Source organism: Otolemur garnettii, unplaced genomic scaffold, assembly GCF_000181295.1.
Source record: "Otolemur garnettii isolate 467f Iridium unplaced genomic scaffold, OtoGar3 scaffold00063, whole genome shotgun sequence".
Classification (NCBI taxonomy): domain Eukaryota; kingdom Metazoa; phylum Chordata; class Mammalia; order Primates; family Galagidae; genus Otolemur; species Otolemur garnettii.
In genome coordinates this window covers 5,095,509-5,107,785 of record NW_003852458.1, presented here as the reverse complement: position 1 = coordinate 5,107,785, position 12,277 = coordinate 5,095,509, and the positions used below count along the sequence as shown (strand labels likewise).

Genomic DNA, 12,277 nt, shown 5'->3' with positions numbered 1-12,277 from the left:
ACACACACACACACACACACATATATATATTGTAGATACAGGATCTCATTTCTGCTTAGGTGGGTCTCAAATTCTTGGCCTTAAACAATCCTCCTGCCTCAGTCTCCTAAAGTGCTAGGATTACTGGATTGAGCCACCATCCCTGACTGCTTCATATTTCTTTATTATTTGAACAAAGCTATTTTACATCTGACTACTATGTAACCTTACCTATCAGAAAATCCACAGAGATTCTTCAAATGTTGTTTTAACATGAGAAGCAATAAAATACCCTGGGAGACATTTGCAAATTCAATTAAAGGAGCTGAATTTTCTGGCAAACATTTCATCACTGAATTTATATCGTCCTCTGAATCTGAATCTGAATCTGAATCAACACGTTTCCGTGATTTCCGAGGCCTAGAAACTTCTTCTTCACTCTCACTTGACTCATTTTCCTTATTAGGTGATGATTTTTGCTCTTTCCTTTTGTCCTTTACCATAGACTGAAAGAGAAAATTATTCCATTAGAAAAACAATGAAAACAAAATACTACTAATAAATATAAGTATGCTCCATTCAATAGCTGCAAAAAACCTTCCTTAAACTAATATTACAAACCTCTTGACTTTCTATAAACAACTGGAAATGTAATCCTTGGGAGAAAAAAAATTGTTTTTTTTTTTTTTTGAGACAGAGCCTCAAGCTATTTCCCTGGGTAGAGTGCCATGGCATCACAGCTCACAGCAACCTCCAACTCCTGGGCTCAAGTGAGTCTCCTGCCTCCGCCTCCTGAGTAGCTAGGACCACAGGCGCCTGCCACAACGCTCGGCTATTTTTTGGTTGCAGCCGTCATTGTTGTTTGGCAGGCCCTGGCTGGGTTCGAACCCGCCACCTTAGGTGTACGTGGCTGGCGCCTTAGCCACTTGAGCCATAGGCGCTGAGCCAAAAAATTAGTTTCTAAGACTAAATGAAATCATATATAATACCTACTCCCTCTCCTGAAACTATTCCCTCAAAAAGTACCCTTCTGAAATATCATTTGAAGAAACTATTTTCTTATATGGATAGTAGTAAAAGATAAGTTAGCTATGAATATATCAATTTGACACATGGATAAGCTATTATAGAAAAAAGGCAGTAATTATAATTTAAATGAACATATAACTTGAACATCCCTAGCTTCTCTCAAAGTCTCCCTTTTCAAGAACTTCTCAGCAAGATAATATGCAACTTTCCTTGAATACTTACATTCTATTTCTTTGTACTTTATGAAGATATTAGCGCTTAAAAAAAAAAAGGCAGCTTGGTTTAAGCAAGTGAGAGAGGACCAAATTACAGAAACATATTTAAAATGTAACTGCTAAATTAACAGGACAAACATTTACAAGAATACCCACAACAATGAGGTAACAGGAGAACACCATGACTAAAGTTCCTGGAAAATTATTAATGTTTCAAACTTTAATGTGTATGTTAATATTTTAGAGAGTCTGTTAAAAATGCAAACTTTGTTTCAGCAGGTCTGGGGTAGGGTCTGAGATTCTACAGCTCTAATGACCTCTCAAGTGAGTCTGGTGCTGCCGGTCTGTGGTCCACACTTTAAGTATAGAAACTTCTGAAATTCTAGCCCTTAGGAGGTATCTAAAATAATTTCCCAGATTTACTAATTTGACTGAGTAAAGGCTGAGTTTTGAGTACTACCAATCTCATTATAAAATGAGATTTATTTGTATTATCAGGCACTTGAGACTATTCCATTAAATTGGTAAAGAATTTACTGAGCACTCACTATTTTAGCACTGTATCAGGTATTTTTATAATTAAACTAATTATACTTTCTCTTAAAAACCATTACAGAAAACATGTAGGATTTATAATGAGAACTTTAGTAAAGATTTTAGGCACACAATATGCCAAGTCCATTATTATACTGTTGTTGAAGGAGATCAAATTTCATTTCCTTTTCTGTTTCTTTGTAAATAAGCTACCTAATTATTTTTATATATCTTCATGTGTAAAATTGTAACCTACAACATCACAAGATTTATAGAATGGCAAAGGTGCTTCGGAAATGAGGTTTAAGTGGATATGTGAATGGACACTAAACACTTAAGGTCAGGGCTTGAAGTGAGAGAGATAATAGAACAACCTGTTTAGGTATAAAAAGTTGACCCTTAATAATCAAGAAGTAGAATGGTTTTAGATCTTTGTGAATAGAAATAATATGGTAACCCACTTCCTCTCTCAATTCAAGTACTGCCCAGAATTGCCTCTCCCAATTCTAAGTTCATTTTTATATACCTGTGAAAAGAATAAAAAGAATAATGAAAAACACTGAAAATAGCATGCCTGCACTTTGACAGATCCATTAAGAATAGTAATGTGTGTAACTTACCTCCTTGAATGACTGTAGTAGGTTACTACCAGAAACGGAGAGTGTAATGTCTATATGATGCATTATAAACAACGGCTCTTCCTGTGTCTGGTACGGAAAACAGGCTAGATTGTCTGCTATATACAAGAGCATAGTCACTTCTGTTTTCTGTAAATTAAAAAAAAAAAAAAAGGTATACATGTTTAGTGGATAATCTAGAAACCCATCCAAAAAGCTTTTTCAGAAAAAAATATTACAGGGTACTTTCACCTCGGTAATTGTTAGAAAGAGACATGGGGACAGAAAGAGAGAGAGACAGACACAGACAGAAAGAAATGGGGAAGGGAAGAGAAGAGAAAAATGGGGTATAGGAAAAGGCAGAGGGGGAGAGGTATAAGAAAAAGGAAGGAAGAGGAAGAAAAACAGATTTTTTTTTTTTTTTTGAGACAGGGCCTCAAGTTTTCCCCCTGGGTAGAGTGCCGTGGCATTACAGCTCACAGCAACCTCCAACTCCTGGGCTCAAGCGAGTCTCCTGCCTCTGCCTCCCAAGTAGCTGGGACCACAGGCGCCCAGCTATTTTTTGGTTGCAGCTGTCGTTGTTTGGCGGGTCCGGGCTGGGGATTCGAACCCGCCACCTTAGGTGTACGTGGCTGGCGCCTTAGCCGGTTGAGCTATAGGCGCCGAGCTGAAAAACAGATTTTATAAAGTAATCTTAAACCCATTTTAGGAGATTTTGTAATGGCTAACACCATGCTACCTCAAGAGGGAAGAGTTGAAATTTTTCATTGTACCCAAGTAGAAGTCCTTGAAGTTTTCTTACAGAGCATATGGAATCTTTATGATGAATCCATACCACATCAGAAAGTACACATACAAGTTCATAATTATGCTACTATGCTTCTGAGAGTTTAACCCATATGGAGATCAGTTACACATAGTTACTATTCCACCCTCATTTAAGTAGCAATTACAAGTACTAATATGTGGGTTAAAAAAAACCCCGAAATTCACATACTCATATAACATTTGTCAGTTTCCTCTGTATATGTAATTTAGGAGTAGTTCTGATAGTGGTACCAGGTTCAAGTTATAAAAACTCTGAGGTAGGCAAAATTTAAGAGAAAAATTATGGCTACCACTAGTTATTCGGTTTAAAAAAAGATTATCTAAAATACTTTTGGCATTTCATGATCATACAGAATAAAAAGAGAAAAAGCATTAAATATTTACAGCTCGAGAAAAAAAAAAAGAATAGCAACCACAAAATATTCCCTCCTACCGTCTACCCCCCCCACCATCCACACAACATAGAACCCAACACCAGCACTAGCAACGACAAAAATCCCATTGGATGGATGGAGTAAACTTGCTATTACTATTCACTCTACAGGGTGTCCCACAAAGTTGCCATAGAGAAAATGTGAAATTATAGCAAAACATATCTTTATTTACAAAATATTTTCTACATTTTGGCCACTTTGTAAAATTTTGTAAGTAAAGATACATTTAACTACATTTTCCCATATATATGGCAACTGTAGGGATACCTTGTATTTATTTTAAAATATGTATCAATTCCTACATGTTACAGGTGAAAAAATGCACAGAACCCTACTCATCTATTAGTTACAACACTGTCATTCAGTTACATACAGTTACTATTCCACCCTCACTTAAGTAGCAATTATAAGTACTAATATATGGGTTAAAACCCCCACCCCCCAAATTCACATATACATATATGTATATATGAATTACAGTGTAATAATTAACAGATGAATAGGGTTCTGTGCATTTTTTCACCTGTAGCATGTAGGTTATATATAATGTGTGTATATATACACACACATTTTTTTTCCTGCTAAAACTGAATAAACCTTTTCAAAACTCAGAAATTCCTCAACTTTGGTCATAGAAGTCCTATATTGCTCTTTCCTCTAAAATTAAAACTTAAGAGAATAGACGGCTCCTCCCATGTTTTCTCCACTGCTCTTAAATTAAAATCTGTTTTTTTATCCTTCACTGCTTGAATGCTTCTGCCCACAAAGTTCAGCAATCATCTCACCCTATCTTTTAGTTTTCATTTTCCTTGTCTTCTCAGTAGCATCTGACACTTGATCTATCCTTTCCTCCCTGAAACTTTCTTTTATTTTTAGAAAGAGTCTCGGTTTGTCACTGTCGGTAGAGTGCACTGGTGTCACAGTTTATAGCAACCTCAAATTCTTGGGCTCATGTCATCCATCCCACTCAGCCTCCCAGAGTGATAGAATAACAGGCATGAGCCACCATGCCCCTTCTGAAACTGTCTTCCTTAGTTTTCTCTTCCTACCTCTTTATTCCCCTCTATATCCTTCTCCAGCCAATTTCTTTCAAACTGCTGTTAGCAACAATCCTATTATTCTCTCATGTGTTCTAGATAAAAATACTTATCAGTTATCCTTTGACTATTCTTATAGTCTCATTTAATTTATTCCTTACTTATAACATTTCTTCTTTTGTACTATCTATTCTTTTTTTCCCTAGTGTTATCATTATGCCAATAATTATTACCTCCAGTGTGAACACAATTTTGAGAAATTCACATTCCTGAAATGCACTTTGACATTTGTTCTCATCAAACACGTTCAATGGTTTTCCACTGTTTACAGGATTTTCCATACATTATGCCTCAATATGACCTAACTCAGTCGAGTAACAATCTATTCATTACATGTCACACATTCTTATTTTTGCATTTCTATTCAATTTTTACCTCTGCCTGGAACATACTCCTCCCTCCTACTTTATACAATAGCTCTCTCTCATCTAATTCCTCTAGGCTGGGGGTCCTCAAACTTTTTAAACAGGGGGCCAGTTTGCTGTCTCTCAGACGGTTGGAGGGCCGGACTGTGGGCCCTGGGATGAGTCGGCTGCTAAGCAGGACAGGCAGCAGCAGCAAAAACACCTGGCGGGCCAGATAAATGTCCTTGGCGGGCTGCATGTGGCCCGTGGGACTTAGTTTGAGGATGCCTGCTCTAGGCCTTCAATGATTTGTTCCTCTTCTGACATCCTTTGTTGGAGGGAGTCAGAAGAGAGTGCTACATTATAAAGCTGGATTTCCAGTTTAGCATTTCAAATATTGATGACAGAATATCTAGTTGGTGACTGAAACCACATAGGAATGAAGCTCATGAGAGAGACAAAGACTAGAGCAATTACTGTCAATATAAAGCACTAGGCACTCAGGATATAGTAACCTTAATCACTATTTTCTTTGGGTTCTATCCCTACACCTTACAGTAAAACCTTCTGAGGGCAAAAGTACTATATGATACCATTTTCTACTCTTAGTATAGTGTCCTACACACATTTTAAAAAGAAGAGGTCTAATAAGTTATCTGTACCCTGGCAATTACAATTTTGATTTATCGTGAAAATCTGATGTCAAGCTAACAAGTAATTAAAATAAGAAAAAAAACTTTTTTTCAAAGCTGGTATATATCTGTTAAGCTTTAGGTAGGCAGATACTATGTTTGTTTTTACTATTTTATTTTCTAACTTCTCAGCACAATGACTGACACATATCAGGTGCTAAATAAATACCTGACAAAAAGAATAAATTAAAAGGTAAACAAACAAAATAAAAGGAACGCTGTTTTCTTGGCTTATGGTCCTGGCCAGTATAACTTGTGCAATAGCCAAAAGTGTCAAAACTGTAATTACAATACTTCCTCCTCATTCATGGTTTCCCTTTCAACAGTTTCAGTTACTCATGGTCAATCATGGTCGAAAGATAGGTGAGTAAACTACAGTATTTTCAGAGAGAAAGAGACCATATTCACATAATTTTTATTACAGCATGTTATTACAAATACTCTATATTTTACCGTCTATTTTCTATGTTTAGCTAAGTTTAGATAAGCAAATATTTATCACTATGTTACAACTATCTACAGTATTCAGCTCCTTAACATGCGGTACAAGTTTGTAGCCTAGAAGCAACTAGCTATCCCGTGTAGCCCAAGTGTGCAGTAGTCTATACCACCTAGGTTTGTGTAAGTATGCTCTATGTGTTTGCACAAGGAAGGCATTGCTTAGTTACGTATTTCTCAGAATGTATCCCTATTAAGCAGCACATGACTGTTTGTAAACACAGAGTTTGTTCCTATCCATGGTTTTAGGCATCTACTGGAGGGGTCTTGGGACATATGCTTGAGGATAAGAAGGGACTACTGTGGACAAAAGAGGCTCTTCATTAAGAAAGCAATGTTGAACAAGGGATATCAGCAGTCCAAAACATTTTTGAATTGTACAGAAATGAGAAATTCATTTTATTAATTTATTTAGGTAATCTATTCTTCAAAGTGACTGTTTAGTGATATACCTTATTTAAAGATAAGTTTGTAATTTTGAATACATACCTTCTAAATAACTTAGTGGATTAAGGAAACACATTTAATAAAGTCACCAGCACATACTAAAATTATAATATTTTAAAAATGGTAACTATTAGTCATAACATTTCTAGAAAATTTATTTTCTTAAAACAATAAGTTTGTATGCTTACTGCTGTGTCATCAAAGAGGTTGAGTAAAGAAATAAGGAAGGCTCGTCTGTGTTGGCGATTTCCACGGATCATGGAGTAAAGATGTGAACACAAAGCACTTGAGGACTCATCTTGTCTGAAACCCCTTACAGGATCTTTTAGGCATGTGTTGATTGCCTGTTGTACCTGGTAAGACATCTTCATACCAGCCACTGCTTTCATCTGAAATTAATAAAACCCTCATTTTTGGCAAGGAAATTAAGAGTCAAATTACAGATATACACTGAACATTATATTCTAAGGCTCACTTCTTTATTTGGTTTTCTTATTTAAAATAATAAAATCACAGAATAAAGTGCTAAAAGGAAAATTGGGGATCCTCATTTCACAAAAGAAAATGTGCGGCCCAGCAGAGTCGCTGCAGCCAAAATCACATAGTTTGCTCTAAAACCCACACTTCCTGGCTCAGCGCCTGTGGCTCAAGTGGCTAAGGTGCCAGCCACATACACCTAAGGTGGTGGGTTTGAATCTAGCCTGGCCCGCCTGCCAAACAACAGTGATGGTTGCAACCAAAAAATAGCTGGGCATTGTGGCGGGCACCTATGGTCCCAGCTACTTGGGAGGCGGAGGCAGGAGACTCACTTGAGCCCAGGAGTTGGAGGTTGCTGTGAGCTGTGATGCCACGCACTCTACCCAGGTGGACAGCTTGAGGCTCTGTCTCAAAAAATAAATAAATAAATAAAACCCACGCTTCCTGATTTTTAGTCCAAGGTGCTTGCTGGACAGTCACCTCTAGCCCAATATTAGAGTAAATTTTAAACTAGAATAAATAACTCAGGCGACAGACTTAGGTGCACATTTAGATGATAAGTACTAAGCAAAACATTTTATTCTAATTATGAATATGAGCAAGACATTTACTAAAGAAAGATATTTAAAATTAGGTAATACAATTTAAAAATACATACATGAATGAATCCAGCATATTTTTTGTCTATTTCCACAAGCTGCTGATCAGCCTTGTTCCGCATAGCAGGTTCTGGGTCTGTGCCCATAGCAATTAAATACGGCACACACTGGAAATAAAAATAAAAGATTTATGAGATATCACAGTAGTAAAAGCTTTTCATGTACCTTGACACATGTCCAAACTTGTATGTTTGAGATATACAAATTTAAGCTTATAGGCTTTTCTATAAAGGCTGTTTTAGTATTTTTTTTAAAACTGAGAAACCTTTAGATTTATGTTAAAACACTAAAGCACTGGAACATCAGCAAAAATACTGGTGTGGTGAAATTTAAAGAATTTCAATGTAAATTTAAAGTTTTAAAAAAAGTATTCACACACAAAGAATATCTACTCAAGATTATGATATACACTTCAAATGTATAAATGAATAATTTTTCAAGTTGGACTGAATTTGCTTTATAAAGATAATATAGGGTAAATAATACTTTGTTTTCCATACTCAAAGCTAGGAAAATTCACAAAATGGATTTCAGATGTGGCTTTAAGGATCAGAGAGTTGGTAGTAGTCATATTCTTTGTATGTCTAAAGTTAAGAAATACCACTTCTATGTTAAATGAATCTGAGAAAAAGAACAGTAAGAAGACCAGAAAAAAACAAATATAAAACATCTTTAAAATACAGTCATGGCACTAAATAAAATGAACGATCATGGATTAAGTACCAGAACAGGAAACAAAAACAAACCTATAAATAACACTATTGTCTTAACAAAATCTGAAAATGGACTACATGTTAGATAATACTGTATCAACATTAAATTTGCTAAATTTAATGACTCATTATGGTTTTGTATGGTTTTATTATGTCCTTGTTTTACAAAATACATGCTGAAGGTTGGTTTTAGTGGATAATGCCTATAATCCTAGCACTCCTAGATGTTTAAAATTAGATAATACAAAACAATGAGGTGGGAGAATTGGTTGAGGCCAAGAGTTTGACACCAGCCTGGGCAAGAATGAGACACTGTCTCTACAAAAAAAAAAAAAAAAAGAAAAAAATCACAGGGCATGGTGGCGCATGCGTGAAGTCCTGGCTACTCAGGAGGATGAAGCAAATAGAATTGCTTGAGCCCAGGAACTTGAGGTTGTAGTGAATTGTGATGATGCCACTGCACTCTACTCCAGGTGACAGAGTGGGACTCCATTTCAGCGGAAAGGTGGAGGGGAGTAGAAAAATACATGCTTAAGTGTTTAAAGGTAAAGAATCAGAATATCTGAAACTTACTATCAAATGATTCAGAAAAAAGTAGATGTATAGAAAGAGATAAAACAAATGTGGCAAAAAGCTAACAAATGATGAACATAGGTAAAGAATTCAAGGAATTCATTGTGCCATTTTTGCAATTAGTGTGAAATTTAAAAAGTTTTAAAAAGTAGACATAATAATAAAAGGCACCCACCAAAGATCCCTAAGTATTTCAGAAAGGTGAGAGTCTCAACGCACTAGTATACTATAATAAGTGATCTTATCTTGATGATGATCACCCTGAGTCATGAAGAATAGGCTAAATATTAATGAGCTTTGTTTCAAGATGCAGGGAAGACCACAGCATATTTAAATACAGCATAATTTTTTTTAAAAGTTCCACGAAACACAGCCAAAATAAAAATCTTTGGAGGATATATACTTTGGTTATTTAATAAATTCATTTTTGTGGCCTATGGCACTCTCCTGGCCATCAGACGGTGGTATATCAGCACTGCCTGCCCACCTTCAGTAATACTAATGTCTTTATTGTAGCATTTTGTCCTCTTATCAAAGCCATAAAGGTGTTGGGTAGCCAATGTTGCCTTTAACTTAAAGATGAAGAAACTGAGCTCAGATTATATACTTTTCTGTGGATTCAAATTCCACACTGTCAAACAGATGATATTCTTAAACCAAGTTAACCCTCTTGACATTCTTAAGAATAAAGATACATAAAACAAAACTGCTACCTCTACTTAGAAAAATGATTTGAGTACATGTTCTACAAACAGAAGTTGAAAAGTCTGCTTAATAAGAGACAACATTATGACTATATGGGTATTCTGCAGTAATGACAACTTAAATTGTTAAACTTGGATTTTTAAGAGATTAGGATTTAAGATTAAATATTAAGAGAAGTAAGAAACTACTTATTCTTCAATCACAGTGTCTTCAAATGACAACTAATCTGGCTCTAGTTGCTACTGCTGTAGAACATGCTTACCTGAACTGGATGAATAAGACCTTGATTTAGAGTCAATGCAATGACATTTAGGGCAAAATGGCGTACACTTGACTGGGTGTGGAAAAATGCCTCAAGCACCTGTTTGAGGTAAAGCTGCATGATGGAACTACTCATCCCTGAGGAAACATCACCCATTTCTTTTAAGTCTTCCTGCTTTGCAACCTTTTTCCCTACAAAATGAAGCAAAGGGTAAATACATATCAGTGTAAATTCTCAGTTGATTAAATATTCCCAAATTAGGACATAACCAAAACCATAACATTTTACAGCTAGTGTTCTTTTTCTTTGAGACAAGAGTCTCATTGTGTCACCCTCTGTAGAGTTCCATGTTGTCACAGCTCACAGCAACCTCAAACTCCTGGGCTTAAGTGATTCTCTTGCCTCAGCCTCCCAAGTAGCTGGGACTAGAGGCACCTGCCACAACACCTGGCCATTTTTTTTTGTTGTTGTTGCAGTTGTCATTGTTGTTCAGCAGACTCAGACTGGGTTTGAACCCACCAGCCTTGGTGTATGTGGCTGGTGCCGTAACACTGTGCTACAGGCACCGAGCATACAGCTAGTGTTCTATCTCAATGGTTTTTAATCTTTTCTTTTTGTTTTGGTCTGTATCAGAGGCCCCTTAGAATTGGATGAAAACTATAATTCCTCTCCCCCTTCAAAACATGTTAATGTTTACAGACACATAAAACGTCAACTATTTTAGGGAGTTTAAGAATACTTTAAAGCCTAGTTATGACCTCAGCATAAGGATGCCCATTTAATGAATTCCTTCAAAACATAAGGAAATTTAGATATTTGATCTAAAGAAATGAATCTTACACTAGCATGACTTTAGCTGTACTATGAAATTAAAAACATTTTCACTTACAGTCTCTATCTGCCTGCTGCATACGTGTATCCTCTTCTTGTAGGTAGGTCTGGAGGTTTTTTAACACTTGTATTTTTAAATTTACTGAAGAGTTCTTATCAGATAAAATATTATTATATAGATTCTTCACTTCTTGTTCAAACATTAGGCTTGGATGCTGAATAAAGGCAAATCCTAGGGGAAAGGGAAAAAACTCTTCATATATTCACACTGAAATTAAATACAACACTTAATGAAAATGTTAATCATTATATAAAGAACTCCTAATTTCAAAAAAATTAAAAAACTTGAAATGACTGGAAGAATATGCTGGTGGCCTTACCTAGAGAAGTATCAGAGAGCAGGTACTTCTTTCCCCATGAATTAAAAACAAGAAATTGCATTTCAAAGGAGAATTTCACACAAGAGGAAACCTTGAGGAGGGAGCAGGGCCTACTGGCTAAGGGAGTGGATTAGGAGTCAGGAGTCTTGGATTCTATTCCTGGCTCCACCACTGACTTGTAGTGTGACCTTAGGTGAGTCATATAAATCTCTCTGTGCCTCAATTCTCCATCTGTAAAATGGGGATAATAAAATTTACCACCCACCTACCTCAAAGGGATGTTTTAGGATTTATGAAGTAAAGTCTGCAAACATTTTCCAGATCCTTAGAAGATGCGACATTGACATTATTTTAAAAAATATTAAAATATATTCACTTGATGAAATAATTCCAAAACTAGAACCTAAGTATCTTTCATTTCTCTCTCATATGGCATAGTAAGGCCATAATGCTGAATTCTACAACCACTGGTTAATAAATAGAATTGTAAATATTATTATCCATGTATATTTGAATATAATGAACGCCTATTTGAGAAAAATGAAGATCTCTGAAAATAGCCAAGTATTATTGATAATCAACAAGCTAAACTCAAAGCATAGAGGGATCAAGTAAGTAGCCCAAAATCACTCAGAATAAGTATGGCCCATGCAAGATACCTTTTGTTAACTGGTCTAGAGGCACCATTTTCTGGCTGGGTGTGGTGGCTCACACTTGTAACCTAGTGCTCTGGGAGGCTGAGGAGGGTGGATTGCTTGAGCTCAGGAGTTCAGAAGCCCGATCAAGAATGAGAGCCTGTCTCTAATAAATAGCCTTATGTTGTGGTGGGTGCCTATAGTCCCAGCTACTAGAGAGGCTGAGGCAAGAGAATCGCTTGTGTGCAAGAGTTTGAGGTTGCTGTGGATTATGATGCCACAGCACTCTACCAAGGGCAACAAAGTGAGACTGTCTCAAAAAAAAAAA

At 36.2% G+C, this 12,277-nt stretch overlaps 1 protein-coding gene across 2 annotated transcripts in view; it reads right to left on the bottom strand.

Moving 5' to 3' along the window:
* NIPBL (NIPBL, cohesin loading factor) overlaps positions 1–12,277 on the bottom strand; it is a 198,265-nt gene that overhangs the window by 5,333 nt on the left and 180,655 nt on the right. For both annotated transcript variants that reach the window (XM_003792944.3, XM_023514992.1), the window contains exons 39-44: positions 10,993–11,166; positions 10,104–10,294; positions 7,850–7,957; positions 6,903–7,103; positions 2,378–2,524; positions 211–485 (exon numbers count right to left, since the gene is read on the bottom strand). In XM_003792944.3, the coding sequence (XP_003792992.1) occupies positions 211–485; positions 2,378–2,524; positions 6,903–7,103; positions 7,850–7,957; positions 10,104–10,294; positions 10,993–11,166 (1,096 nt within the window). The remainder of the gene's footprint in view (positions 1–210; positions 486–2,377; positions 2,525–6,902; positions 7,104–7,849; positions 7,958–10,103; positions 10,295–10,992; positions 11,167–12,277) is intronic.